This window comes from Dryobates pubescens, chromosome Z, assembly GCF_014839835.1.
Source record: "Dryobates pubescens isolate bDryPub1 chromosome Z, bDryPub1.pri, whole genome shotgun sequence".
Classification (NCBI taxonomy): Eukaryota; Metazoa; Chordata; class Aves; order Piciformes; family Picidae; genus Dryobates; species Dryobates pubescens.
In genome coordinates, this window is record NC_071657.1 from 135,061,074 (window position 1) to 135,087,380 (window position 26,307).

Genomic DNA, 26,307 nt, shown 5'->3' on the forward strand with positions numbered 1-26,307 from the left:
CTACCGTGCTTTCTCTCCCTCTCCCCCTCCCTCTCCCTATCTCTCTCTCTCTCTCTATCTCTCTCTCTCTCATCTCTATCTCTATCTCTATCTCTATCTCTATCTCTATCTCTATCTCTATCTCTATCTCTATCTCTATCTCTATCTCTATCTCTATCTCTATCTCTACCTCTATCTCTGTCTCTCTCTACCTCTGCCTCTCCATCACTCTCTCCGTCTCCCTCCCTCTCTTTCCCTCTCCCTCTCTGTCTCTATCCCTATCCCTATCTCTATCTCTCTCTCTCTCTCTCTCCCTCTGCCTCTCCATCATTCTCTCCATCTCCCTCCCTCTCTTTCCCTCTCCCTCTCTCTCTATCTCTATCTCTACCTCTATCTCTGTCTCTCTCTACCTCTGCCTCTCCATCACTCTCTCCGTCTCCCTCCCTCTCTTTCCCTCTCCCTCTCTCTCTCTATCCCTATCCCTATCTCTATCTCTATCTCTATCTCTATCTCTCTCTCTCTCTCTACCTCTGCCTCTCCATCACTCTCTCCATCTCCCTCCCTCTCTTTCCCTCTCCCTCTCTCTCTCTATCCCTATCCCTCTATCTCTCTCTTTCTCTCTCTCTCTCTCCCTTATCTCTACCTTTACCTCTACCTCTATCTCTCTACCTCTGTCCCTATCTCTTTATGTCTACATAAAATATATTTAAGATATGATAAGATAAAAGAGAATATACCTATAATAATATTATATATATGTAATATCTAAAGATTATATCAGCTCTAGAGATGTGAAGGTAAGTCATACTCATGATTAATTTTTAAACACTTTTTTTTTTTGGTAAGCAGAGGATTAATTTTGTCTGTAAATCTCCTTGACTTCAAGTTACCAGGACTGGAGATTAATTAAACATTTTAGAGCAACAAATTAATTTAATTTAAAAAAACCCAAACAAATCAACATTAATGACACTCTAACCAGATCATGCTGACAACTACCTACTTCAATAATCTGAACTCTAGAATGGGACTCACTGATATGAAGGAATTCAGATAGTTAAGCATCTACAAGATGCTTCTATTCTATTCTATTCTATTCTATTCTATTCTATTCTATTCTGTTCTATTCCATTCCATTCCATTCCATTCCATTCTATTCCTAAAAATAATGTCAAAGCTCATGCTGCATCAGGGAACTTAGGAGCCTGCTTGTTGCCCTTTGTGGCAGGTAGAGTCTAGATACAGGAAATGTGAAGAGGATAAGAAAACCAGTCTCCTGCAGTAGGCAGATGTGGTTGTTATAGGGAAGGGGGGGAGGGAGGGAATTTTCAACCCACCACAGGAGACTGAAAGAAGCAGCATAGGGCTGGAATTAAAACCTGAAAGAGAAAGGAGACTGAATGGGATTGAAGGTGAGAGACTAAGAATAGAATAGAATAGAATAGAATAGAATGGAATGGAATGGAATGGAATGGAATGGAATGGAATGGAATGGAATGGAATGGAATAGAATTAGAATTAGGTTGGAAGAGACCTTCGAAATCATCATGTCCAACCCATCGTCCAACTCCATCTAATCAACTAAACCATGGCACCAATCACCCCATCAAAGGCTAACTTGGCAAACAGTATCCTGATGTAGCTGGCACAGTAGAGAGAAAGTGTGAGGAAACTAGCAAAGGGCATCTGAGTAAGAATAAAGAAGATGGGTTAAGGGGAGCTAGATGTGCCCTCACTCTTAGAACACACATAATTAGAAGAAGTAAAATTAGTGGTGATTATAAGAAAAGATCCAATGAACATACACATAAAGAATCTGGACTGAGGATCTGCCTGATTTGGCCAGATTTGGAAGAGACTTAAATTAGAGGATGAAGCTGAGTAACACTGGCAAGGAATATCTGGATACAAAAGGGGAAACAGAGAGAGAGGAAAAAGGCAATCAGAGAGGGTTCTGTGGAAACAAACACAAGACTTGCTGGAGACTGTGGAAAAGGTGAGTGGAAGGGAGTAGAAGCTTATGCTGGAAGAAGTTGGAGGGACAGAAACCAGAAGTTTTCATAGTAAAAGAAAGGCTGATGGAACACAAGGTGGAAACATCAGCAATGAAAAAGAGACAGAAGGAAAACCCCGAAGCTTGTCATGGGGAAGAAAAAAATCCACAGAAATGTCTTTGCCATCCAGTGCAACAGCTCTGCAGTAGCTCAGCATTAATTACTGAGCCTTTCTGTGCACTGACTTGAGAAGCACTTTTGAAGCTCCTTCACAAAGATCCCACAGCAAAGGAAACTTAACGTTGTTATTATTTACTGCTATCGTATGACAGAAATCTTTGTGGTGGGTCTAATGGTTCCAAGGTTCCAAGTGGGTATCTGTTACATGTAAGTCAAGGTCTGGGAATGTATTTTCTCTCTCTCTCTTTCTTTTTTTTCTTTTTTTTGACCTGCTTTCTCTTTAAAAAATGCTCTCCCCACCACCACCACTCTCCCTCTGCCTTAAGAACCCCCAAACCCTACTAAAAGATGATCAGGCTGTAAAATGAAGCACTTAAAATATAGGAAATGCCTCTGTGTCTCTGTTCTACGTAGCTCTTGAATCATTTTCATACCTCAAAGCACAGATGATGAAGTTACAAGAGATAATTGCATCATTTTATCCTCTCTGGCCTGCTAACTTTAATGAAAGCAAGTTCTAAGAGCCTTTGAAATTTTGCATTTAGGTGGTTTTTACAATAAGGAAAATCAAAGTGAATTAAGGAGCATCTTATAAATTGTGGCTCTGTAGCCTGTTCAAAAAGACTAGATATGTGCTGCTTGATAGTTAGCTAATATACCTATTTTGTGTCCAGTTTTGGGCACCTCAATCCAAGAGAGAGGTGGAGGTGCCGGAGCCAGCACAGAGGAGGGCAAGGAAGCTGGGGAAAGGCCTGGAGAATAAATCTGATGAAGAGCAACTGAAAGAGCTGGGGATGGTTAGTTTGAAACAGAGGAGGCTGAGGGGAGACTTCAAGGCTCTCCATTAACTACCTGAAAAGACATTGCAGAGAGGCTGGTGCTGGTCTTGCAGCTAATGAGTGATAGAACAAGAGGGAATGGCCTCAAGCTGCCACTGGACAGATTTAGACTGGACATTAGGAAACATTTTTTCAGGGAGAGAGTGGTCAGGCATTGGAATGTGCTGCCCAGGGAGGTGGTGGAGTCCCCAAGCCTGGCTGTGTTGCAAGGTGGTTTGGATGTGGTGCTTGGGGCTATGGTTTAGGGATGAACCTTGCAGAGTAGGATTCTGGGTTGGACTTGGTGATCCTGAGAGTCTTTTCCAACCTGAATGTTCCTGTGATTCTGTGATCTATAAAAGCATATAAGCATCTCCATGATAATTTCCAATTGTTGGTAAATCAGCATCTTTCAGCTGTATTTCACAGAATCCTAGAATTCAGTTGGAAAAGACCTCTAAGATCATCAAGTCCAACCATCAGCCTAAGACTACCACAGCCATTAAACCAGGTCCGCTTAACTCTTCAGCCAGTTTGCAGTGCCTCTCATGTTCCAAGTCCTCAAGCCCCATCAGTAGCTTTTGGAGAATGGGGCATCAGGGTATCAGACAGGGCCCACAGCTGGTATGTGAAACTGTAATTAGGACTAAATTTGCTATTTATTATAGTAAAAAGACGGTGTCCACCACATATCCTAGAATCACAGAATTCTGGGGGTTGGAAGGGAACTCTGGAGATCATCAAATCCAACTCCCCTGCCACCAGTGGAATAAGAGGTGCAGTACCATCCCACAGAACATGTTAAAATTGCATGCATGAGCATCCTCATTACACAAAATTATACAGAAGTACTTTCCTGGCTCACATTTTGTTCTTTGTAATCAGACTCAGCACAAGTTCTGGGCCCCTCAGTTTAGGAAAGATGTTGAGTTGCTGGAAGGTGTCCAGAGAAGGGCAACAGAGCTGGGGAGGGGTCTGGAGCACAGCCCTGTGAGGAGAGGCTGAGGGAGCTGGGGTTGCTTAGCCTGGAGAAGAGAAGGCTCAGGGGAGACCTTCTTGCTGTCTACAACTACCTGAAGGGAGGTTGTGGCCATGTGGGGGTTGGTCTCTTCTCCCAGGCAACCAGCACCAGAACAAGAGGATACAGTCTCAAGCTGTGCCAGGGGAGGTTTAGGCTGGATGTTAGGAAGAAATTCTTCCCAGAAAGAGAGATTGGCCATTGGAATGTGCTGCCCAGGGAGGTGGTGGAGTCACCATCACTGGAGGTGTTTAAGAAGAGACTGGATGGGGTGCTTGGTGCCATGATTTAATTTATTAGATGGTGTTGGGTGATAGGTTGGACTTGATGATCTCAAAGGTCTATCCTATCCTATCCTATCCTATCCTATCCTATCCTATCCTATCCTATCCTATCCTATCCTATCCTATTCTCAAAGTTTTAAAACACTTGGCATGGAAATGAGAAGAATTACATTGATGAGCCAGGCACATATGTGTGTGTTTTTATTTATATTTAGAAAAAGAAGAAGAGAAAAAAAAAGTTATTAAGATTGCAAAGACTGCATCCTGCAAGAACAGGGTAATACTCTCATGTTCTACCTGGGAAGAGGAAAAAAAAGTCCTGTAAAAAAAAAACCAAGGAAGTATTTTTGCATTGTGTCTTAGAGGCATGTGCCATACTGAAATCTGGCTTGCTGGCTTTGATTAAGCCAGGATTTCACCTCAGAAATTCACTTTTACCCTCACAATTTTGTGCTTGACAGAAGCCTTCTCAGGCAGATAATATTAAGAGATAATATAGAGAGACTGCATGGGGTGCTTGGTGCCATGGTTTAGTTGATTAGATAGTGTTGGATGATAGGTTGGAGTACTGGAGTACCGTGTTCAGTTCTGCAGCCCCCCATTTAAGAAAGACATGGATCTGCTCAAGTGGGTCCAGAGGAGGGCCATGGAGATCATCAGGAGGCTGTAGTGTCTCCTGTATGAGGATAGGCTGAGAGAGATGAGGTTGTTTAGTCTAGAGAATCACAGGATCACAGGGTGTCAGAGGTTGGAAGGGACCCAAAGAGACCATCAAAACCAACCCTCCTGCCAGAGAAGACTCTGGAGAGACCTTATGGCAGCCTTCTGTACTTAAAGTGGGCCTACAAGAGAGGTGAGGAAGGACTCTATCAGGGAGTAGTGATAGGAGGAGAGGTAACAGTTTTAAATGGAAAGAGTGTAGATTTAGGTTAGCTATTAGGAAGAAATTCTTTACTGCCCAGAGAGGATGGGGATGTCCCCTCCCTGGAAACATTCAAGATCAGTTTGGATGGGGATTTTGAGCAACTTCATCTAAATGGAGGTGTCCTTTCTCATGTCAGGAGGGTTGGAATTAGATGATCTTTAAGATCACTTGCAACAGGCTCCATGTGGCCCTGGGCAGCCTCATCTAGTTGGAAGTATCCCTGCTCACTGTAGGGAGGTTGGACGAGACAACCTTTGAGGGTCCCTTCTAACCCAATGCAATCTGTGAATCGCTGAGGAGTCTTTCTAATTATAGTTACCTTTATTTTGTGAGTTAATTATTCCACCACTTGATTTTTTCACCTTACTGTAACTAGTTTGTTGTTTGCATGTCTATACCTGTGCATATCCATCTATAGCACTACTCCCTGGTTCACATGACAGCTTCCAATCAGTTTATTCAATTCACAGATGAGGAGTCCCCCTCCTTTCCACAACAGGTAAATGTCATGAGGCTATTACTCCACTATCACCAGACACATAAACAAGGATGAGACATACCATGACTATTCTTTCTGCAGATAGGAAAACTGATGGAAAATTACATTCCTAATATCAACTAACAAGTTAGTGACAGAACTGGATAAAGACAAAACTCTTGGATCTGCAAATACTTTCTCTCCTGTGGATGATGAATCCTATCAGCACCATACCCAGCAAAGTAGCTTTTAGTATCAGTCTACAGATGAGTAAGTTCCACTGTGCTGTGCATTTTCACATGGAGGACACCAAGTAAACTTCATCATACTGAAGAATCTTTTAAAATATAATGAAAAGCATGGCATTGATTTATTAATTTCTACTAATGCTGGAAGGTGTCCAGAGAAGGGCCACGAGGATGAGCAGAGGGCTGGAGCACCTCTCCTACAAGGACAGACCGAAGGAGTTGGGGCTGTTCAGTCTGGAGAAGAGAAGGGTCTGACCTTATTGTGGCCTTCCAGTATCTGAAGGGGGCCTACAAGAAAGCTGGGGAGGGACTTCTCAGGATATCAGCTAGTGATAGGACTAGGGGGAATGGAATGAAGCTGGAGGTGGGGAGATTCAGGCTGGACGTGAGGAGGAAGTTCTTCCCCATGAGAGTGGTGAAGCCCTGGAATGGGTTGTCCAGGGAGGTGGTTGAGGCCCCATCCCTGGAGGTGTTTAAGACCAGGCTGGATGAGGCTCTGGCCAGGCTGATCTAGTGTGAGGTGTCCCTACCCATGGCAGGGGGGCTGGAACTAGATGATCCTTGTGGTCCCTTCCAACCCTGACTGATTCTATGATTCTATGATAATGTGTTAGCCACATACAGCCCTCTGGACTTTGGTCCAGCAGGGTCTGGGTCTGTAGAAGGGGATTGTAGCTGGGCTGTTGTCTAGTTTTATATGCAAATATATTTTGCCATATGTTTATTACCTTTTATGCTATTGTATTTAGTTTGGTTTTTTTTTTTTCTTTGTCAATACTAATTTCATTTTACTTCCAAATTCTGAGTAAGTGTGGCAATTTACTTCTTGAGGCAAATTCCACAGCCTGTGTGGTGTAAACCCACCACATATTCAACTGGTGCAAACTCACCACATATTCAATTGGTGCCCAGCCTGCCTTTTTGTTCACTGATTGATTATTAAAAAGAAAACATCAGTCAGATGAAAATTTTGGATGTGACACAATATTAGTACTATGAGCTTCAAGTAACTGCACTGTAAGTTTGCAGGATGAGCAAGATCTTGTTTGGAAGTCATTAAAGAATTTCAAATTCACATAGGGCTCTGCCACTGTCAAAATGTCCCCATTTCTCTGCTCCTTGTATTCTAACACACCTAAGGGTTCCCAGACTAAGACATTCCTTCAGCCTATAACACAGTTCCTAACTGTTTTCCTCTGACCATGCTGTGTTTTGATGTATGGTGGTTCAGCAGCTCTTTTCCTGAGGCATATTTTGTGTTCTGGCAAGATGTACAGAGGTATTTGCATGGGAAAGATGGCGTTTTCTTTATGTCCATGCTTGGATTTTCAAGCCCTCTCCTTACACTTTCCACTCCCCAGGTAATTGAAGCAAAAATCTGCCCCACAGTTCACATCCCATCCTCCACATATTCCCAGTGCTTGAAGCATTTCAGTTGTTTTGCCCAAGGCATCACCAGAAAGAAGCACATCAATCCAGAGACTGATGGAATCTGATCATTAGATATCAAGACCTCTTTCTGAGATACTCTGATGCTTTGTCAGAGATGTAGCCACACAATTTTGTTTACAATTGCTTTGAGTGTATCACTAGAGCAAGAAAAGCGACTGGAGAAATGCCCCCTGAAGTGGAAGCTTCTTGACCCATATTCTGCAAGTTTCCTGTAACATTCAAAGCCATTAAAAGCTAACTGATGCCAACAGGAGGCTTCCTTTACCCATTATATATTTCATGACCTTTTTCTAATGTGAAGAGTTCGTGGCAACATCCATCACGCTCAATGCTTGCAGAGGAAAATTTCCTCATAGCCGAACCATTGCCATTCAAAGGATGTTCAAAACAACATTAGGGACTTTCTGTGAGGTGTCAAAGTTTGGTAAATTTTAATTCCTCCAGAACTGCAGAACCCTTTCTCCTCCATTATATCACTGTGAGCTCAAAAATAAATGAGGTTCAGCATTTTGCTGCTGATCATCAGTAACTATTTGCTGTAAATTTACAGCACTTCTCTGCATTTTCCAGGACATTATTTCCTAGGAAGTCTACTAAGCAGGTAAAGGAATGAGACTGGAAGGACTACTAAATAAATACTCCATGATTCCCCCCATTATTGATGTCATGCTTCTTAGATGTTTCTCATTCAGTTTCTGTAACATGGCAAACTTCCAGAGGCAAAAAAAAAGAAAAAAAAAGAAGGAAAAACAAAAAGAAGGAAAAAAAAAGAGAAAAAAAGGAAAGAAAAAGGAATTTAAAAAGGAAAGAAAAAAGGAAAGGAAAAAAGTAAAGGGAAAGAAATGAAAGGAAAAAAGTAAATGAAAAAATGGAAAGAAAAATAAAAAAAAAGGAAGAAAAAAAGAAAGAAAAAAAGAAAGAAAAAGGAAGGAAAAAAGGAAAGAAAAAGGAAAGAAAAAAGGAAAGAAAAAAGGAAAGAAAAAAAGGAAAGAAAAAGAAAGGAAAAAGGAAAAAAAAAGAAAGAAAAAAGGAAAGAAAAAGGAAGGAAAAAGGAAGGAAAAAGGAAAGAAAAAAGGAAAGAAAAAAAGGAAAGAAAAAGGAAGGAAAAAGGAAAGGAAGAAAAAAGGAAAGAAAAAAGGAAGGAGAAAGGGAAAGAAAAAAGGAAAGAAAAAAGGAAGGAAAAAAGGAAAGAAAAAAGGAAAGAAAAAGGAAGGAAAAGAAGAAAGAAAAAAGGAAAGAAAAAAGGAAGGAGAAAGGGAAAGAAAAAAGGAAGGAAAAAAGGGGGGGAAAAGGAAAGAAAAAGGGAAAGAGAAAAGGAAAGAAAAAGGGAAAGAGAAAAGGAAAGAAAAAGGGAAAGAGAAAAGGAAAGAAAAAGAGAAAGAAAAGGAAAGAAAAAGGAAGGAAAAAAGAAAGAAAAAAGGAAGGAAAAAAGGAAAGAAAAAAGGAAGGAGAAAGGGAAAGAGAAAAGGAAGGAAAAAAGGGGGGGAAAGGAAAGAAAAAGGGAAAGAAAAGGAAAGAAAAAAGGAAAGAAAAAATGGAAAGAAAAAAAGGGGGGGGGGGGAAGGAAAAAAATTGAAGAAAAAAATGAAAGAAAAAAGGCCACCCCAACCCCCCCAGTAAAATATGAGTAAAGGCATGAGGAGAGAGTTTTAAAAAGAGATGTTTACTGCACACAGGGAGTTTACAAATCCTAAATGAAAGACAGCAGTTACAGAACAAGAATATATAGACAATACCAAAGCTAAGGAGGAAGGAGCAGGAAAATAGGAATGTTTTTAAGAAGTGAAGCTGTACCATACACTGCTTAAAACAAAGCTGATGACTTTCAAAGGCCTGTCAAAGAAAGGAAGGCAAAGAAATCAATGTGAGGGTTCTGTCAAGAGGAAGAGGAATAATTGAGGCAAAGATGTGAAGAGGAAAGGGAAAAAGAAGTTGCTGTGTTTGGATGTTTTTCGCTGAGTTTGAAAGCCTTCCACAGTAAGAAAGACATCATTGAATTGCATTAGTTTAACTTAACTGACAAACAGAATGGTGAAGTTTTAATTGATCTGAGAAATTAAAGTGATAAATGTTTCATAGTGGGGATAGCATTTGTAGGGCATTTTTTGAATGAAAGGTGACTCAAGAATGGTAAGATTCAGTTGCAAATGTTCAGAGTCATAGCACTGTTAGGGTTGGAAGGGACCGCAAGGATCAGCTAGATCCAACCCCCGCGACATGGGCAGGGACACTTCACACTAGGATCAGGTTGCTCACAGCCACATCCAGCCAGGCCTTAAAAACCTCCAGGGATGAGGCTTCTACCATCTCCATGGGCAACCTTTAATTTTTATTTTTATTATTTTGTTCCACAGGAAAGCAGTGTTTTACTGATATCAGAGGCTCCTTGAAAGACTACAATTCAGGGAAGAGAAGAATTAAGAATTCTGGGTGGTGTTTTAAGTAACAGCGAGAGGCGCAGCTCTCACTGCATTCTGCTTTAAATTCTGATGCTCCTGGAAACCCCTGCCAAAAGATTGCAGCTCCCAAGGAGTGTGCAAAGAAAGTAAAGCTTTAGATTTGAAATTTGAAAAGAAAAGCCCAAAATTGTGATGACAGCTAGACAGTGTAGGAGACTCAACTAAAGGTCCAACACTGGCTGGGCAGAGCCAGATGAGGATGATAGAATGGAGCTGCTGATTGTTGTAGCAGCTCACAAGATGCATCAATAAATTGCATCTCCCAAGGAGTGTGCAATGAAAATAAAAGTTTTAGGTTTGAAATTTGAAGAGAAAAGAAAAGCCCAAAATTGTGATGACAGCTAGACAGTGCAGGAGACTCATCTAAAGGTCCAACACTGGTTGGGCAGAGCCAGATGAGGATGATAGAATGGAGCTGCTGATTGTCATAGCCTAGTCACTAACAGGACATTAGTGCAATAAAAAAATCATCCTGTTGAACTAAGTATTAAAAGTACCCCACAATTACTTAACTTCCCATTCTTGCTTTCATGCTCATTTTGCAACTTAGTGCTGACTACACCAACTGTGTTCACAGAAGTACCATTGGAATGGGCTGCCCAGGGAGGTGGTGGAGTCATCATCCCTCGAGGTGTTCAAGAGGAGATTGGACGTGGCACTTGGTGCCATGGTCTAGTCATGAGGTTTGTGGTGACAGGTTGGACTCGATGATCCTCGAGGTCTCTTCCAACCTTGGCAATACTGTGATACTAAAAAAATATAACCAGTAATTCACAGCAATATTTCTGGAGGTAATAAAAACACCTGAATTTTGCACAGCTCTGACTGTAAACCACTAACCATCATGGCTTATGTATGTGGATTACAGGGAAACTATACATCAGGGACAAAAAGAACTCCCTTTTCTTTTTGGGTTATTTTTTTCCTGTGCTTTTTTACAAAAGCAAGGTATGTGAAACTGAAAGCAAGAAAATATAATCAGTGAAAAGGTCATACTAACACACCTACTTTTGCAACTTAAAGGCATTAGGTACCACAGAGATTAAGATCTTAGCAATGGTCAGGTAAGAAGTGGACCAAAAAAACCCCAAAACACCTCACCTCGAGAAATAGAAAATAAAAATCAGTTATCAGTGATTGTAAAGAAATAGCTAAGATTTGTGGAAGGAATGTAAAGCAGTATATTTGAGACCATAATGAATTTGCCATAATAGAGGCAAGGTCCTAAATCAGATATCTGAGCAATCACTACTATTCCTTCAGGTTTTCTCTTTCTTTCTTTTTCTTTCTTTTCTTCTTTTCTTCCTTTCTTCCTTTCCTTCTCTTTTTTATTTTCTTTCTTTATATTTTCTCTTTTCTTTTCTTTTCTTTACTTTTATCTTTTCTTTTCTTTTCTTTTCTTTTCTTTTCTTTTCTTTTCTTTTCTTTTCTTTTCTTTTCTTTTCTTTTCTTTTCTTTTCTTTTCTTTTCTTTTCTTTTCTTTTCTTTTCTTTTCTTTTCTTTTCTTTTTTCATTTCTTTTCTTTTTTCTTTTCTTTTTTTCCTTGCCTTGCCTTGCCTTGCCTTGCCTTTTCCCTTCCCTTCTTTTCCCTTCCTTCCTTCCTTCCTTCCTTCCTTCCTTTCTTCCTTCCTTCCTTCCTTCTTTCCTTCCTCCCTCCCTCCCTCCCTCCCTCCCTCTCCTTTTGTCCCTTTTTTCTGCCCTTCTTCCTTCCTTTCCTTTCTTTCCTTTCTGTCTTTCTGTCTGCCTTCCTTTCTGTCTTTCTGTCTTTGTCTGGTTTGGTTTTGGTTTAAAACACTAGGAGAATTTAAGGCACAGTCGGTTTGCCCATTGACTATGTAACATGGAACCACGTCAAATGCTTTACGTGCACAAACACAGAATCACACAGAATTTACCAGGTTGGAAAAGACTTTTGAGATCATCAAGACCAACCTATCACCCAACACCTTCTAATTAACTAAACCATGGCACTATGTGCCTCATCCAGTCTATTTTTGAACATATCCAGGGACAGTGACTCTATCACCTCCCCGGGCAGCCCAAGCCCTTTACTTAAACTTAGATACGATGTCCACAGCATCTCTTTTATTCCCCAATTTATTTTGTTCTGTCAAGGAGCAGAATTCAAGTTAGTTTAGGATTAATCTACCTCATCCAGCTTTTCAATTAAAAAAATAATAATTTAAATATAATAGTAAATTTGGGTGAAGGAAAACCTTAAAATTCTTTAACCAGGAATTCTAAGAAGCTACTTTTGGAAAGCAAGACCTACAAAAAGCACAGCAACGTCCTGCAGGTCCCTCAAATGTTTCTGAAAATGTTTCTGAAAACGCCTGAATGAAAAGATAAGGATTTCTATGCATTGGGTGTTTTGCCTTCACAAAAATTAGGACCATTCATGTACAGTCATTTACATTCATGTAAAATGCATTTTATTTCAGTATCATATTCATTTGATTTATTTGTGTATTGTATTGTATTGTATTGTACTGTACTGTATTGTATTGTATTGTATTGTATTGTATTGTATTGTATTGTATTTATTTATTAGTAAACAGTCTCTAAAATCCATTTATCCTACAGTTTTAGATCTCACTTTTCAGTCTGGAGGATCTCAGTAATTTATTGATACAACTACTGAATTACAAATTGTATGTAAGAAACATCTATCAGAACCCAAACTAGTATCTCTGATAGATACTACCTTTGCTCTCAGCTGTATGCCACAGCATGCTGAAGGCTTCCTATCAATAAGTATAAAGGATTCTGAGGCACCAGCCAGGATTGTGGATGTTGCAAAATGCACTTAGTGATATTCTATTAATTAAAGGTATCACACCACTGAGACTGAACTCTACTGGGGAAAAAAAAAGGTGGTACAATTTATTCAAGTGGCAGCACCTCTAAGCTCACAGTATCTTTTCTAAGTCCTTCTGCAGTCGAAGTGCAGGCTTACATCTACTGAATGACTCAAGTAGTTTCTAGGCTTCCTCATTAAATATTTCAGAAACCAAGATACACAGTACAACAGGAAAGTATTTTGTAATGAAGACATTACAAACAAAGGCAAACTGCTAATGTTTTCAGATGAAGGACACCACAGGGCTAAGAATTCATTTTTGGTCATTGAAAAGGAAGAGTCTTTGGCAAACTGAACTAATATAATGAACTTTTTATGTACTGCATATAAATGTGTACAGGGATGACAGTAATATCTGGTATTATATACAGCATGCATTACAAATCCATGGGGAAAAAGTATAGATAGATGTGTGTTCACAAATGTAGAGAGAAAGATAGAAGACCTGGGCCTTTTTAGCCTTTTAATTCCTGAAAGGAGAGTGAATGTGTAATTGTGCTGTAGTATGTGTGTATTTCATGAAAATATATATTGCCAGACACTGCAAACTGTCTCTCTGTTTCTCATGACTCCACTAGTTGATGGTCCTCTCCTGCTCCTTTCCTAGTCTCTTTGAAGGTATAATACAAAGACACTTCTTTCTGTATTGTTCCCAAGCTCCTAACCAAGGCAAGTTCTACGTGCCTAACTTCATTGAGATAGCTTATATTAATTTCTCTGGTGTAGGTTGCAAACTAGACAGGAGATGCACATTAACATGGGTGCAATGTAGACTATCTAAGTCAATTATTCACTATATATATATATATATATATACACACATTCAATTCTGAAGATCATAATGGAATGATAATTTTGCCATTGACAACACTAGCTCAGACATGGCTCACCTCAATTCAGGATTTTAGGAGGTTGGAATCTCATCTAATTTAAGTGTCAGGGCTTCATCACTAGCCAATGGAGAGAGACAGGAAAACTCTGGACACAATTCTTTTCTAAGATGGCAGTCAGAGAGAAAAACACGCATTTGTTTTCTCTATGGATGGAACTAACTTAGACTAGGACTTAGAATCATAAATCAAGTGAATCAGTGAAGAATAAATTGTACTCACTGTTAATTTTTTTTTTTCTGCCTGGGGTGGACTAATAGAATGCAAGTGAGTCTTTATTTTGTACTATTTACCAAGGATGTCAGAAAAAAAGAGCTATGAAGTATTTTTACTTGTTCGCCGTGAATTCGCATTTGCTTCCCTTTAACAGTGAGAAGTCAGCGTGTATGAAAACAATAGCCTCCCCCCCCTCAAATCCAGCAGTGACATCTAAGCCATGAAACAGCCTGATTTCTATTTGGCATGCAGAGCTTCAGGAAATGTCACAAATTAAACACTTGGAGGAATTTCAATAATTGTGCCCAAGTTATTTAATACTGCTTATATTTGCTGAAAGATGCATTTTTTTGGGGGGAGGTTGGAGCTTTATTTCTTTGGCAAAGGCACTGCAGACAAATGACAATGCATGGTGTGGCATATTAGTAATAATAAACATTTTCTTCATTTACACTACACAGAAATTAACAGAAATTAACATTTTTTGGGGGGGGGTTGGAGCATTATTTCTTTGGCAAAGGCACTGTAGACAAATGACAATGCATGGTGTGGCATATTAGTAATAATAAACATTTTCTTCATTTACACTACACAGAAATTAACAGAAATTAACATTTTCTGGGGGGGGATTGGAGCATTATTTCTTTGGCAAAGGCATTGCACACAAATGACAATGCATGGTGTGGCATACTAGCAGTAATAGATGAACATTTTTCCACTCACACTACACAGAAATTAACAGAAATTAGCATTTTGGGGGGGGGGACTTGGAACTTTATTTCTTTGGCAAAGGCATTGCACACAAATGACAATGCATGGTGTGGCATATTAGTAGTAATAAACATTTTCTTCATTTACACTACACAGAAATTAACAGAAATTAACATTTTTGGGGGGGGCTGGAGCATTATTTCTTTGGCAAGAGCATAGCACACAAATGACAATGCATGGTGTGGCATATTAGTAGTAATAAACATTTTCTTCATTTACACTACACAGAAATTAACAGAAATTAGCATTTTGGGGGGGTGGGGGGTGGGACCTAGAGCTTTATTTCTTTGGCAAAGGCATTGCACACAAATGACAATGCGTGGTGTGGTATATTAGCAGTAATAGATGAACGTTTTCTTCACTGACACTGCACAGAAATTAACATGACTTGAAATGCTATCATTTTATGACTTAAAAATATCATTATTATTTTTCCCACCCCCTGTCTACAGATTCTTTTATTCATCTGTATGGTATCAGCGTGGCAAAAACCATAAGGCTTTGAAAACCCTCCGCTGAGCTACAGACTAGGTTCAGCGGGATGGATATGCTACAGCAGCGTTGGTAAACAACACGACAGAAATCTGTGGCTTGATTAGGATCTGCGTTGTGGTATTCAGTTAACAAACCATGCATTTTTCAATCCCTCTCTGGATAAAGAAAAGGAAGAAAAAAATAAAAGGGGGGAAAAAAAAAAGGAAGGAAGGCATTAAAAAGAAAAACCCCTACCCTGCTTCATAATTTAGAGCAAACAAAATCTTCTAAGAACCAGATCTGCAGAAGACCTAGCCTATATCACAGGGAACATGAGTTGGAAAGCCCACTGACATTAATGACACCGTTTTCAGACAGAGCTGTAGAAAAACATGGGAAAAGGTCTTACATCAGAGAGCAACCAGAAGATAAGCCCCGTGTTTTATTAGGGATTCCAAGCGTGCTCAGTTCCACTTAGCATTTCTCAAAAGGATCTTTTAAATTGATTATTGAATAAAAACATCACTTACTTGAAGATCTCGCTGAGTGTCTGTGTGGCTGCTTATTTTTTTCTCTGTTCTCAGTCAAAGCACTTCCACTGGCCATGGAAACAAGGTCTAAATCCGTGTCTTCTCTGCTTACAGGGCTTGCCTGGAAGCAGCGGGAGAGAATGTACACAATCATGAAACAAAATATAACATTTTCTGAATGCAGCTCACATTACCCCAAATAAACAAACAGGATCTGTCAAACAACCTTCTTCAAAATGATACCACAATCCTTTATTGTTGCCTAGGCTGAACAAATGTACTATGTCAAAGCATTTTCGTAAATAAGAGCCGATCTCAAAATTGTGGTTTGCGATCTGAGTCAGTGCAACAACAAAAGAAAACATTTTAGTACAGTAATTTTGGAGAAAATCAATCTTGCAGATGCCTGATGAAACCTTAAACAGCTTAAGATCATTTACTGACCAGTCTATAATTTAAGTTATAGTTGAATGTCACAGATGTCGTCTTGGATTATTTTCTGCAATATTTATGCTTTATCCAGGACACGTATCAGTTCAATCAGGCCAGGGCCTAGCAAGTAATTTAATCTTGTAGGGTGGTTGGTTTTTTTTTGCTAATTAAACTTAACCATCAGACAGCATTTTAATTATACTTTGGGCAGGAGCATTATATGAAAGGTAACATCCCGTGTTGGTACATTTGGGCGTGTTCCTGGCGCACATAAATGTTGAGAAAACAGAAATGGAGATCATGGCTGCATTTTAGCAGCGGGTCCTTGCCTTGAAAGCACGTGGGGCAAAGGTTAAAAATACTGACCTAGCAGATAGCACCCACCATAAAGGGCAGATTGTTAGTTGTGCAGAAAATGGCTTTGCATTCACTCAACAAGAAGCCCCCCCTCCTCAAAATGAAAAGCTATTCAACACCAAAAGCAGCCCTCTCGCTGACTAGATACTGGGGGTCACTAACAACGACAGAGAAAAATTAAGACTCCGCTCAAGAGCGATCTACAAAATCCCCGGTGTAGCGTCAGTCAACTTCAAGGACTGTAACACAAAGACATCTAGTCTCAGGACCTTCAGAAGTGGAATCCAGAAGGAAGATTAAGTCCTTCCTCCCTCCGGGCTGAGAAGCCCCAGATTCTTTCAGAAGCTAAGTATCTGAGCAGAGACCATTCCTCAGGAAAATCAGCACGCACCGAAAAAGGAAAGCACGCTAGCGGGAAGGGCATGAAACTTTTGCATAATTTAGCAGCTTGGACTGCTCACTCAGGAATAGAGAGACTGGGTCTCAACTCCTTCCTCTGGGGGTTGAAGCCTGCAGCTCCCTTTTGCTCAGGAAAATGCCGTTACTATAAAGTTGTAGGCTACTCTGGAGGAGACGATCTCCAGACTTCCTGTTCAAACCAGCTCACTGTACCAAGAGCCGCACTGCACCAATGCAGACAGGCTTTGTAGTCCACTCTAACTTAGAGAATTCATGTGAAATGGAGACCTGTTTCATTTCCTTGTCTTTACCCAGTCACTGTTTAATGTAAAAATTCATTAAAAAATTCATGCATTTCCCAATCAACAGCCCTAAAGATACAGAGATTTTTAGGCTCTTCCTTCAGTGCTCGCCTGCCCTTTGTGTTGGAACAAAAGAAGTTTATCCCTTGTCTTCCGATGCTTGACTTGCGTACGCTTATTGACCACGACGTTAAAGTTTCTCTTTGCATAGGTGGCAGGCTGTAATATTGCTGTTAGCATCAACATTTGATTTTTCTTTTCCCCAGCAGTGTCAAGAAACTTTGAAAAGAGCAGCAGTTTTACCCTGCCAACTCGTAATATTTACAGTCACTTTGAGTTTGTGAGAGCTCTGTATGCCCCAAACCTTTAAATAGAATGCTTTTAAGCCCTCCCTTAGTAGAAATAAGGCAATCATTGTGATGTTAAGAGAGATTCAGACCAATGGGATTGATTATTCTTGCTTTCATCTAACCTGTTTCAAGACACAGCAGAAGTTTCCTAATGTCCCCAATTCCCAAGACCCAGGAGGCAACAGTATTTTAAACAATTAAACTTTCATTATCCAAATCCTATCATCACGAAACTCGAGGCTCCATCTTCTTGTGGTCAACAGTATTCAATGTTAAATGCTGGATTTTAATAGGGCTGCCTGGCTCTCTGATGTAAAATATTAGCTATTTTCTTTCAAATAAAGATAAGAGTTTGCACCCAATTAGAGTCAGTGTAATATTTAAGGTTGTATTAATCACTGGAGCAAACTTAATTTCAGGTTTGTAAGGAACCTGATTGAAAGTCTTCTGAAGCTAATTAAAACCTTCCCTTTCACATTTATAGCTTAGAGCCAAAAATTTGGAAGAAATTTACCACACTGGTACACTTCTTCACAGCATGCAGTACTAGACTTTGATCTGCAGTAATCACCACATTGAAGTCTTCAGACTTTTGGCCATTAGTTTCAGTACTAAAAAGCTGGTTGGTTTTTTTCTTTCCCAATTAATCAGAAATTAATCTCAATCAGGAGGAACTTTTGCCTTGACTACAGCTCTGCTCTGCATCTCAATCTTTTGTCTGACCTTATGTTAAATTATCAAGATATTCTGAGGTACAAAACACTTTTAAATTAAAGTTGTATCACAGAATCACAGAATCACCAAGGTTGGAAGAGACCTCAAATATCATCAAGTCCAACCTGTCACCCAACACCTCATGACTAAACCATTGCACCAAGTGCCATGTCCAATCCCCTCCTGAACACCTCCAGGGATGGTGACTCCACCACCTCCCTGGGCAGCACATTCCAATGGCTAACAACTCTCTCTGGGAAGAACTTTCTCCTCATGATTAATTGCGAAGCAGTTTACCGTGTAGGTTAAATAAAAATACACATAAATATGAATCAGAAAGGCTACCCTAATTGTCATTCAACAAAATCATCACAGAATCACAGAATTTCAGGGGCAGGAAGTGACTCTGAAATATCACCCCGACCAACCCCCCTGCCAGAGCAGCATCACCTACACCAGATTGCACAGGAATGCATCCAGGTGAGTTTGGAACATCTTGAGAGAGGAAGACTCCACAACCTCCCTGGGCAGCCTGTTCCAGTGCTCTATCACCCTCACAGTGCAAAAATTTTTCCTCATATTTATATGAAACTCCCAATGCCTCAGCTTCCACCTACTGCCCCTTGTGCTATCAGTGGGCACCACCCAGCAGAGCCTGGCTCCATCCTCTTGGGACTCACCCTTTATGTATTTATAAACATTGATGAGGCCTCACATTATATACATTTCAAGTGCCCAGTCAAAAATGTGAGGCAGGATATCTTCCTACCTAAGCACTTAAGCAGTAGCAGTAAGCAAAATCATCATCAAAATGATCAAGATTAACATCATAAGGTCTTAGGGGCTGGTCTCTTCTCCCAGGCAACCAGCACCAGAACAAGAGGACACAGTCTCAAGCTGTGCCAGGGGAGGTTTAGGCTGCATGTTAGGAAGAAGGTCTTCAGAGAAAGAGAGATTGGCCATTGGAATGTGCTGCCCAGGGAGGTGGTGAAGTCATCATCACTGGAGGTGTTTAGGAAGAGACTGGATGAGGCACTTGGTGCCATGGTTTAGTTGATGAGATGGTGTTGGGTGATAGGTTGGACTTGATGATCTCAAAGGTCTTCTCCAATCTGGTTAATTCTATTCTATTCTATTCTATTCTATTCTATTCTATTCTATTCTATTCTATTCTATTCTATTCTATTCTATTCTATTCTATTCTATTCTATGGCTTTACTGTTAGGATGCAACAATTGAAATACTGCAATTTTAAGCCTTTCCTTAGTAGAAACAAGGCAATCACTCTGATGTTAAGAGAGATTCAAACCAACGGGATTGATTATTCTTGCTTTCATCTAACCTGTTTCAACACACAGCAGAAGTTTCCTAACGTCCCAATTCCCAAGACCCAGGAAGCAACAGTATTTTAAGTAATTAAACTTTCATTATCCAAATCTTATCATCACAAAACTCAGGGCTTCATCTTCTTGTGTTCAGTATTCAGTGTTATATGCTGGATTTTAATAGGGCTGCCTGGGTCTCTAATGTAAAATATTTCTTATTTTCTTTCAAGTAAAGAGTTTGCACCCAATTAGAGTCAGTGTGATGCTGTTTTGTGTCCATGAAGAATGTCTTAAATTCCTGGAATGTGCATAAAGATCAATTAGAAACCTCCTACACACCAGGAAATGATGAATGAGCACATGAAATATGAATAAACTAATGGAAATGCTTAGGAATGCTTTCCTCTTATATACATATATACACATATACATATATATAGTTGAATTCTATCTTTTCCTCTTTCTTTCAGTTTGCAAGAATGTTATTCTTAGTTTTTTGATGATTGCAGCTATAGGTTAACTTCATTTTTGTGTCATGCCTTCATAGCTGTTCCCTGGGTTACTCTGCAAAAGCATTAGGAGTGAGTTCACGTTTCAAGCTGGAAGAGTTAAGAGAACTCACATAAATTTTAAACCCATAATTCCCTAACTGTCTCTGTGTACAGAACATATCATTATTTCATTGCCTGCAAAGTACTGCTGTCTGTATTAGAGATAGGTTTTATTCCTTCTTCTATTTTTTGGCCTTCTATTACATTTTTTGTCTGCATTTCATTCATGTGGAACAGCTATGTAATTATGTGGCACAGGCTGTGACAATCCCATAACACTGCCAGTTATGTGGGCACACCACATAATATCATTGTGGGAGTGCAGCAGCATTTTGTGGACAGAACTGCCTGCTGTAAATAAGATACAATCTACCTAGGTGCACATATGCTTACTGACAATTACCTCATGTGTGATTTAGAGAACACTATCAGATTATTATTTGCTCAGCTTAGAACAATTACAGCTCACAGAATCACAGAATGGTCTGAGTTGGAAGGGACCTCCAAAGGCCATCTAGTCCAACTCCCTCTGCAGTGAGCAGGGACATCCTCAACTATCACAGAATCACAGAAACCTTCAGGTTGGAAGAGACCCTCAGGGCCACCAAGTGATTGGTTGGACTTAATGATATTAGAGTTCTCTTCTAATCTGGTTGATTCTAGTCATGAGGTCTGTGGTGACAGGTTGGACTCGATGAACCTTGAGGTCTCTTCCAACCTTGGTGATATTATGATACTGTGATTCTGTGATTTAGGTATGTGACTTATATAATTGCTGGAACGTGTCCAGAGAAGGGCAATAAAGCTGGTGAGGGGTTTAGAGCACAAGCCCTATGAGGAGAGGCTGAGGGAGTTAGGGTTGCTTAGCCTGGAGAGGAGGAGGCTCAGGGAAGCCCTTATTGCTGTCTACAACTGCCTGAAGGGAGGTTGTAGCCAGCTGGGGGTTGGTCTCTTCTCCCAGGCAACCAGCACTGGAGCAAGAGGACACAGTCTCAAGTTGTATCAGGGGAAGTTTAGGCTGGATGTTGAGAAGAAGTTCTTCAGAGAAAGAGAGATTGGCCATTGGAATGGGCTGCCCAGGGAGGTGGTGGAGTCACCATCACTGGAGGTGTTTAGGAAGAGACTGGATGGGGTGCTTGGTGCCATGGTTTAGTTGATGAGATGGTGTTGGGTGATAGGTTGGACTCGATCTCAAAGGTCTTTTCCTGGTCTATTCTATTCTATTCTAATCTAATTCAAATTCTATTCTATTCTATTCTATTCTATTCTATTCTATTCTATTCTATTCTATTCTATTCTATTCTATTCCATTCCATCCCATTCCATTGCACTCTAATTCTATTCTATTCTATTCTATTCTAGTCTAGTCTAGTCTAGTCTAGTCTATCCTATTCTATTCTATAACATTTAGACTTGCCTGATTGATAAGCAGACACATTTTAAGTCAATAATGTAAGTGGTTAAGAACTGTATGAAATCTTATTGTAACCTTTTTCTTTTAAAAGTTTGATTTGGAAGCTTCAAAAGCACACAGCAGCATTTGATGTCTTAAAAACCCAAACCAGTGTCAGATTCTGACATTGGAAACCTACACACACACGCATGGGTTCTTGTGTTCAAACGTTTCCTTCTGATCTCCATCAGTGATTGCCAAACACAGACAGCATTAAAGAATTTTAATTGCTCCATAAAAAAATTAATAATAATAAAAAAACATCTCCTGGCTGTTTTTACACCAAGTATGCATTTGGAAACACCACCCAGGCGTAGCTGAATCCTGCAAAATCCCACAAGGAAACAAGTTCTTACCACAAGTTGTACTTGTCTACTGTCACGTATCGCAGGATCTAACTCAGGCAAAAAACGACTGCTGGGAATAAACAAAACAAAATAAACCCAAACAGAACAGAGATTTATGGACTGGCCTTGCTAAAATACCTGCACAGAATCTTTTCACTGAAATACTTCTCCTCAAGTAGAAATGATACTATTTAATATAATTTCATAGTTAAGAAGCCCCAGAGTGATTAACATTAACTGATAAAGCATTAGAGTAATTAATATTAACATTTTTTTGTGCCTAAAGAAATCATTAACAAGTAATCATAGAATAATTGTCAGGGTTGGAAGGGACTTCAGGGATCATATAGTTCCAACCCTCCTGCCATGGCTAGGAACACCTCATACTAGATCAGGTTGCTCAGACCCATATCCAGCCTGGCCTTGTTAGGTGTGAAGGCCATGTGGCATCTGGGCACATGGCATTAGAAACTTCCAGGGACAGGGCTTCCACCATGTCCCTGGGCAACCAGTTCCAGCATCCTCCCACCCCCATGGTGAAGAAATTTTTCCTAATATCCAATCTGAATCTACCCACTTCTAGTTTTGCTCCATTCCTCCTAGTCCTATAACTACATGACATCCTAAAAGTCCCTCCCCACTTGTTTATTCCAATGACAGAATACTAATCAAAACTGTAAATGTCAATAAATGCAACCATACATGGATTTTTGCATGTTGTGCCATAAAGGATAGCTAAATCAGTTGCCAGATTATTTAGGACTAAAATTGCTTTCAGTGACATAAATCTATCAGCAGTTCTAAAAAGGGGTACCAGTGATGTTCAAATGCAGACCAGTGGGACTTTTGCCATATTCAAAATGGGATCATAAAAGAAAACGGTTTCAGGACAAACACTAGTGCATAACACACACCCAGAATTAACATCACAACATGACAGAAAAAAAACCTGTTTTGCAAATTTCTCAGCAACAAAGCTGGGGAGGGGTCTGGAGCACAGCCCTGTGAGGAGAGGCTGAGGGAGCTGGGGTTGCTTAGCCTGCAGAAGAGGAGGCTCAGGGGAGACCTTACTGCTGTCCACAACTACCTGAAAGAAGGTTGTAGCCAGGCAGGGGATGGTCACTTTTCCCAGACAACCAGCACCAGAACAAGAGGACACAGTCTCAAGCTGTGCCAGGGGAGGTTTAGGCTGGATGTTAGGAAGAAGTTCTTCATAGAAAGGGAGATTGGCCATTGGAATGTGCTGCCCAGGCAGGTGGTGGAGTCACCATCACTGGAGGTGTTTAAGAGGAGACTGGATGAGGCACTTGGTGCCATGGTTTAGTTGATTAGATGGTGTTGGGTGATAGGTTGGACTTGATCTCAATGGTCTTTTCCAACCTGGTCTATTCCACTCTACTTCTATTCTATTCTATTCTATTCTATTCTATTCTATTCTATTCTATTCTATTCTATTCTATTCTATTCTATTCTATTCTATTCTATTCTACTCTATTCTAATTTCCATACAAAACATAACAATATGCAGCCCATTTTGTTTAGTATTTTAACATAAATATTTAAAGCTAAAATGCCTACATTAAATTCATTGCCTGCCTACAGACACATTGTTTGGTTTTATTAGAGATGCTTGGCATTGTGTCTACTAATGACTTCATTAAGATACCAATGGCTTATATTGAATTTATGACCAAAAAATATACTTACTGTATCCTCATGTTAGTTTAGGAAATGAGATTAACCTTTCCCTTAAATGTATGGAAATTTTACCTGGTTAATAACCAAAATTAAATATAGAAGGAGCATGTTTGCAACATTTTACTAAAGCATGCCATGGAGATCTGAAAGCTTGGTTTATGTTTTGAAAACAAAATATAAATACACACTATCTAGTTCAACTGAGGGGGGTTTTGCTTTCTTAATCGAATTTAACAGTATAGATAATGTTACAGCTGATCTAATTACATAAAACCATAATATATACCAATAAAGTTATAAAATATATGATGAGTGAGCACTTTGATATTTTTTTCCACCCAGACTCTACAACAGGGCATTGCTAGCACAGAGCCATGTAGATGCTGAACTGTTTATCATGTCATTATCACTGTGGAAGAAGCATCAGCACAATCACTACAAACCCAATTGCAATGATAGAACAGAATAGCATAGCATAGCATAGCATAGCATAGCATAGCATAGAATAGATAGAATAGAATAGAATAGAATAGAATAGAATAGAATAGAATAGAATAGAATTAACCAGGTTGGAAAAGACCTTTGAGATCATTGAGTCCAACCTATCACCCAACACCATCTAATAACTAAACCATGCAACCAAGAACCCCATCAAGTCTCTTCCTAAACACCTCCAGTGATGGTGACTCCACCACCTCCCTGGGCAGCACATTCCAATGGCCAATCTCTCTTTCTGTGAAGAATTTCTTCCTAACATCCAGCCTAAACCTCCCCTGGTGCAGCTTGAGACTGTGTCCTCTTGTTCTGGTGCTGGTTGCCTGGTACTGTGGTTGGGGACCTGGAAATACAGTGCACAGCCTGCTAGCTACAAAGCCATGTTTGGTTTAGAACTATTAACCTAGGGGATCACTTTACAAGATAAATTTAAAATAATAATAATAATAAAATCTAATTCAAAGGCAATGACCTCACCTCTTCACATCCTTGGAACTGGTTGTTTCATAATCCAAAAGCTGTGTATGAAGCCATTGGTATGTAAAGTCATTTCTTCTCTGTAATTTCTCCTCTAAAGTAATATCCAGCTGAGAAAATTCTTCTTTTTCACCTGGAGAGGGAAAAAAAAAAAGGAAAAGAAAAGATATTCCTGCCTTCCATTATTATTTTAGAATAGATTTCTTTTATTTATATTATTTTATGGCTACCCTCAGTGATCCTGCTTTGGCAGAGGGGTTGGACTCTTGAGGTCCCTTTCATGTATGTAGGAACATACCTCTCCTTTTGCACTTGAACCAGCAAAGGACATAGTTCATCTCCCTTTGCATTGTGTTGGTTTTGCCCACTGTGAATGATTTCACTAACAATAACTCTAAAGGGGGTGGTGGGGTGGTGGTGAAGATGTCAGAGCTAACTTTGAGATAAATGGTTTCATCATATTTCTTATTTTAAGCCTTAGTTTTTATTAGTGTTTTGGCAACATTATCTACACTCCCAGGCTGTTCATCAACCTTTTAACCATTTAAGAGGTTGGCTACATTATGTGTAGCATTTTTTAAACTTATCACAGAATGGTTTAGGTAGGAAGGGACCTTAGAGATCATCTACTCCACCCTCCCCACTATGAGCAGGGACACCTCTCAAATAGGCTTGGTTGCTCAAAGCCTCATCCAATCTGGCCTTGAACACCCCCCAGGAAGGAGGCATACATGACCTCTCTGGGCAACTTGCTCCAGAGTCTCAGCACCCTCATACTGAAGAACTTCCTCAGAGCCACTCTAGCCTGGCTCTCCCTCAGCTTCAAACCATTCTTCCTTGTCCTGTCTCCAGACACCCTCAGGAAAAGACCCTCTGCAGCCTTCCTGCAAGATCCCTTCAGGTACTGGAAGGCAGCTCTAAGGTCCCCTTTGGGGTCTTCTCCAGGCTGAACAAGCCCAGCTCCCTCAGCCTATTCTTATGGCAGAGGTGCTTCTCCTTCTGTAAAAATTACAGTTTTGCCTAAGCTGCAAAATGTAGTTACTCTCTTGCATTTTACCTGACCTTGCAGTGAGCTCATTGCTTTCATCTTTTAGCTCTAAGGGAATATTATTAAACTGTCATAGCTTCTTGTTTCATAGTTTGAAACACAAACATCTTTTGGTTGTGCTCTCCATTTGCCTTGGTATAGAGAGCCTTTATTTAAATCAAATCCATTTCTTAGGCTGAATGTGTTCAACTGCCAAACCTATAATCAGTCTATTAAAATTAGGCAAGTTCCAGGCTGAGACTATGAAGTCATATGTTAGGAGGAAATTCTTCACAGAAAGGGAGATTGGCCATTGGAATGTGCTGCCCAGGGAGGTGGTGGAGTCACCATCACTGGAGGTGTTTAGGAAGAGACTGGATGGGGTACTTGGTGCCATAGTTTAGTTGATTAGATGGTGTTGGGTGGCTGGACTCAATGGCCTTTTCCAACCTGGTTAATGCTGTATTCGGTATCTTGCTAGTGAGCCACAGACTAGAAGTTTGGCAGAACAATTTCTCCTCAGCTGATGTAAAGAACTCTCACTTAACTTTCTTAGGAAGACAGAAAATGAAAAGCTTGGATACACACACTCTATGGACCCAAATGAGTTTGTCAGGGATGAACAAAAGTCAACCACTCAATCAGTGCAAATATTACAGAGTTCGTCAGCTTCCTTGATTTAAGTGGGAGCCATTTCTTTCCTAAGTTTGTGATATTGTCTTCCCCTGTTCCTGGCTCAGGAGTATAGCTTTCTGACCTTTAGATTTTGGGAATGAATGGGTTTCAAGTCTGTAACTACACCAG

At 40.0% G+C, this 26,307-nt stretch overlaps 1 protein-coding gene across 1 annotated transcript in view; it reads right to left on the reverse strand.

Moving 5' to 3' along the window:
- Positions 1–26,307, reverse strand: part of LRRIQ1 (leucine rich repeats and IQ motif containing 1) — a 141,999-nt gene that overhangs the window by 6,841 nt on the left and 108,851 nt on the right. The window contains exons 23-25 of the mRNA XM_054177871.1: positions 24,477–24,609; positions 21,816–21,876; positions 15,577–15,697 (exon numbers count right to left, since the gene is read on the reverse strand). Coding sequence (XP_054033846.1) covers positions 15,577–15,697; positions 21,816–21,876; positions 24,477–24,609 — 315 coding nt within the window. The remainder of the gene's footprint in view (positions 1–15,576; positions 15,698–21,815; positions 21,877–24,476; positions 24,610–26,307) is intronic.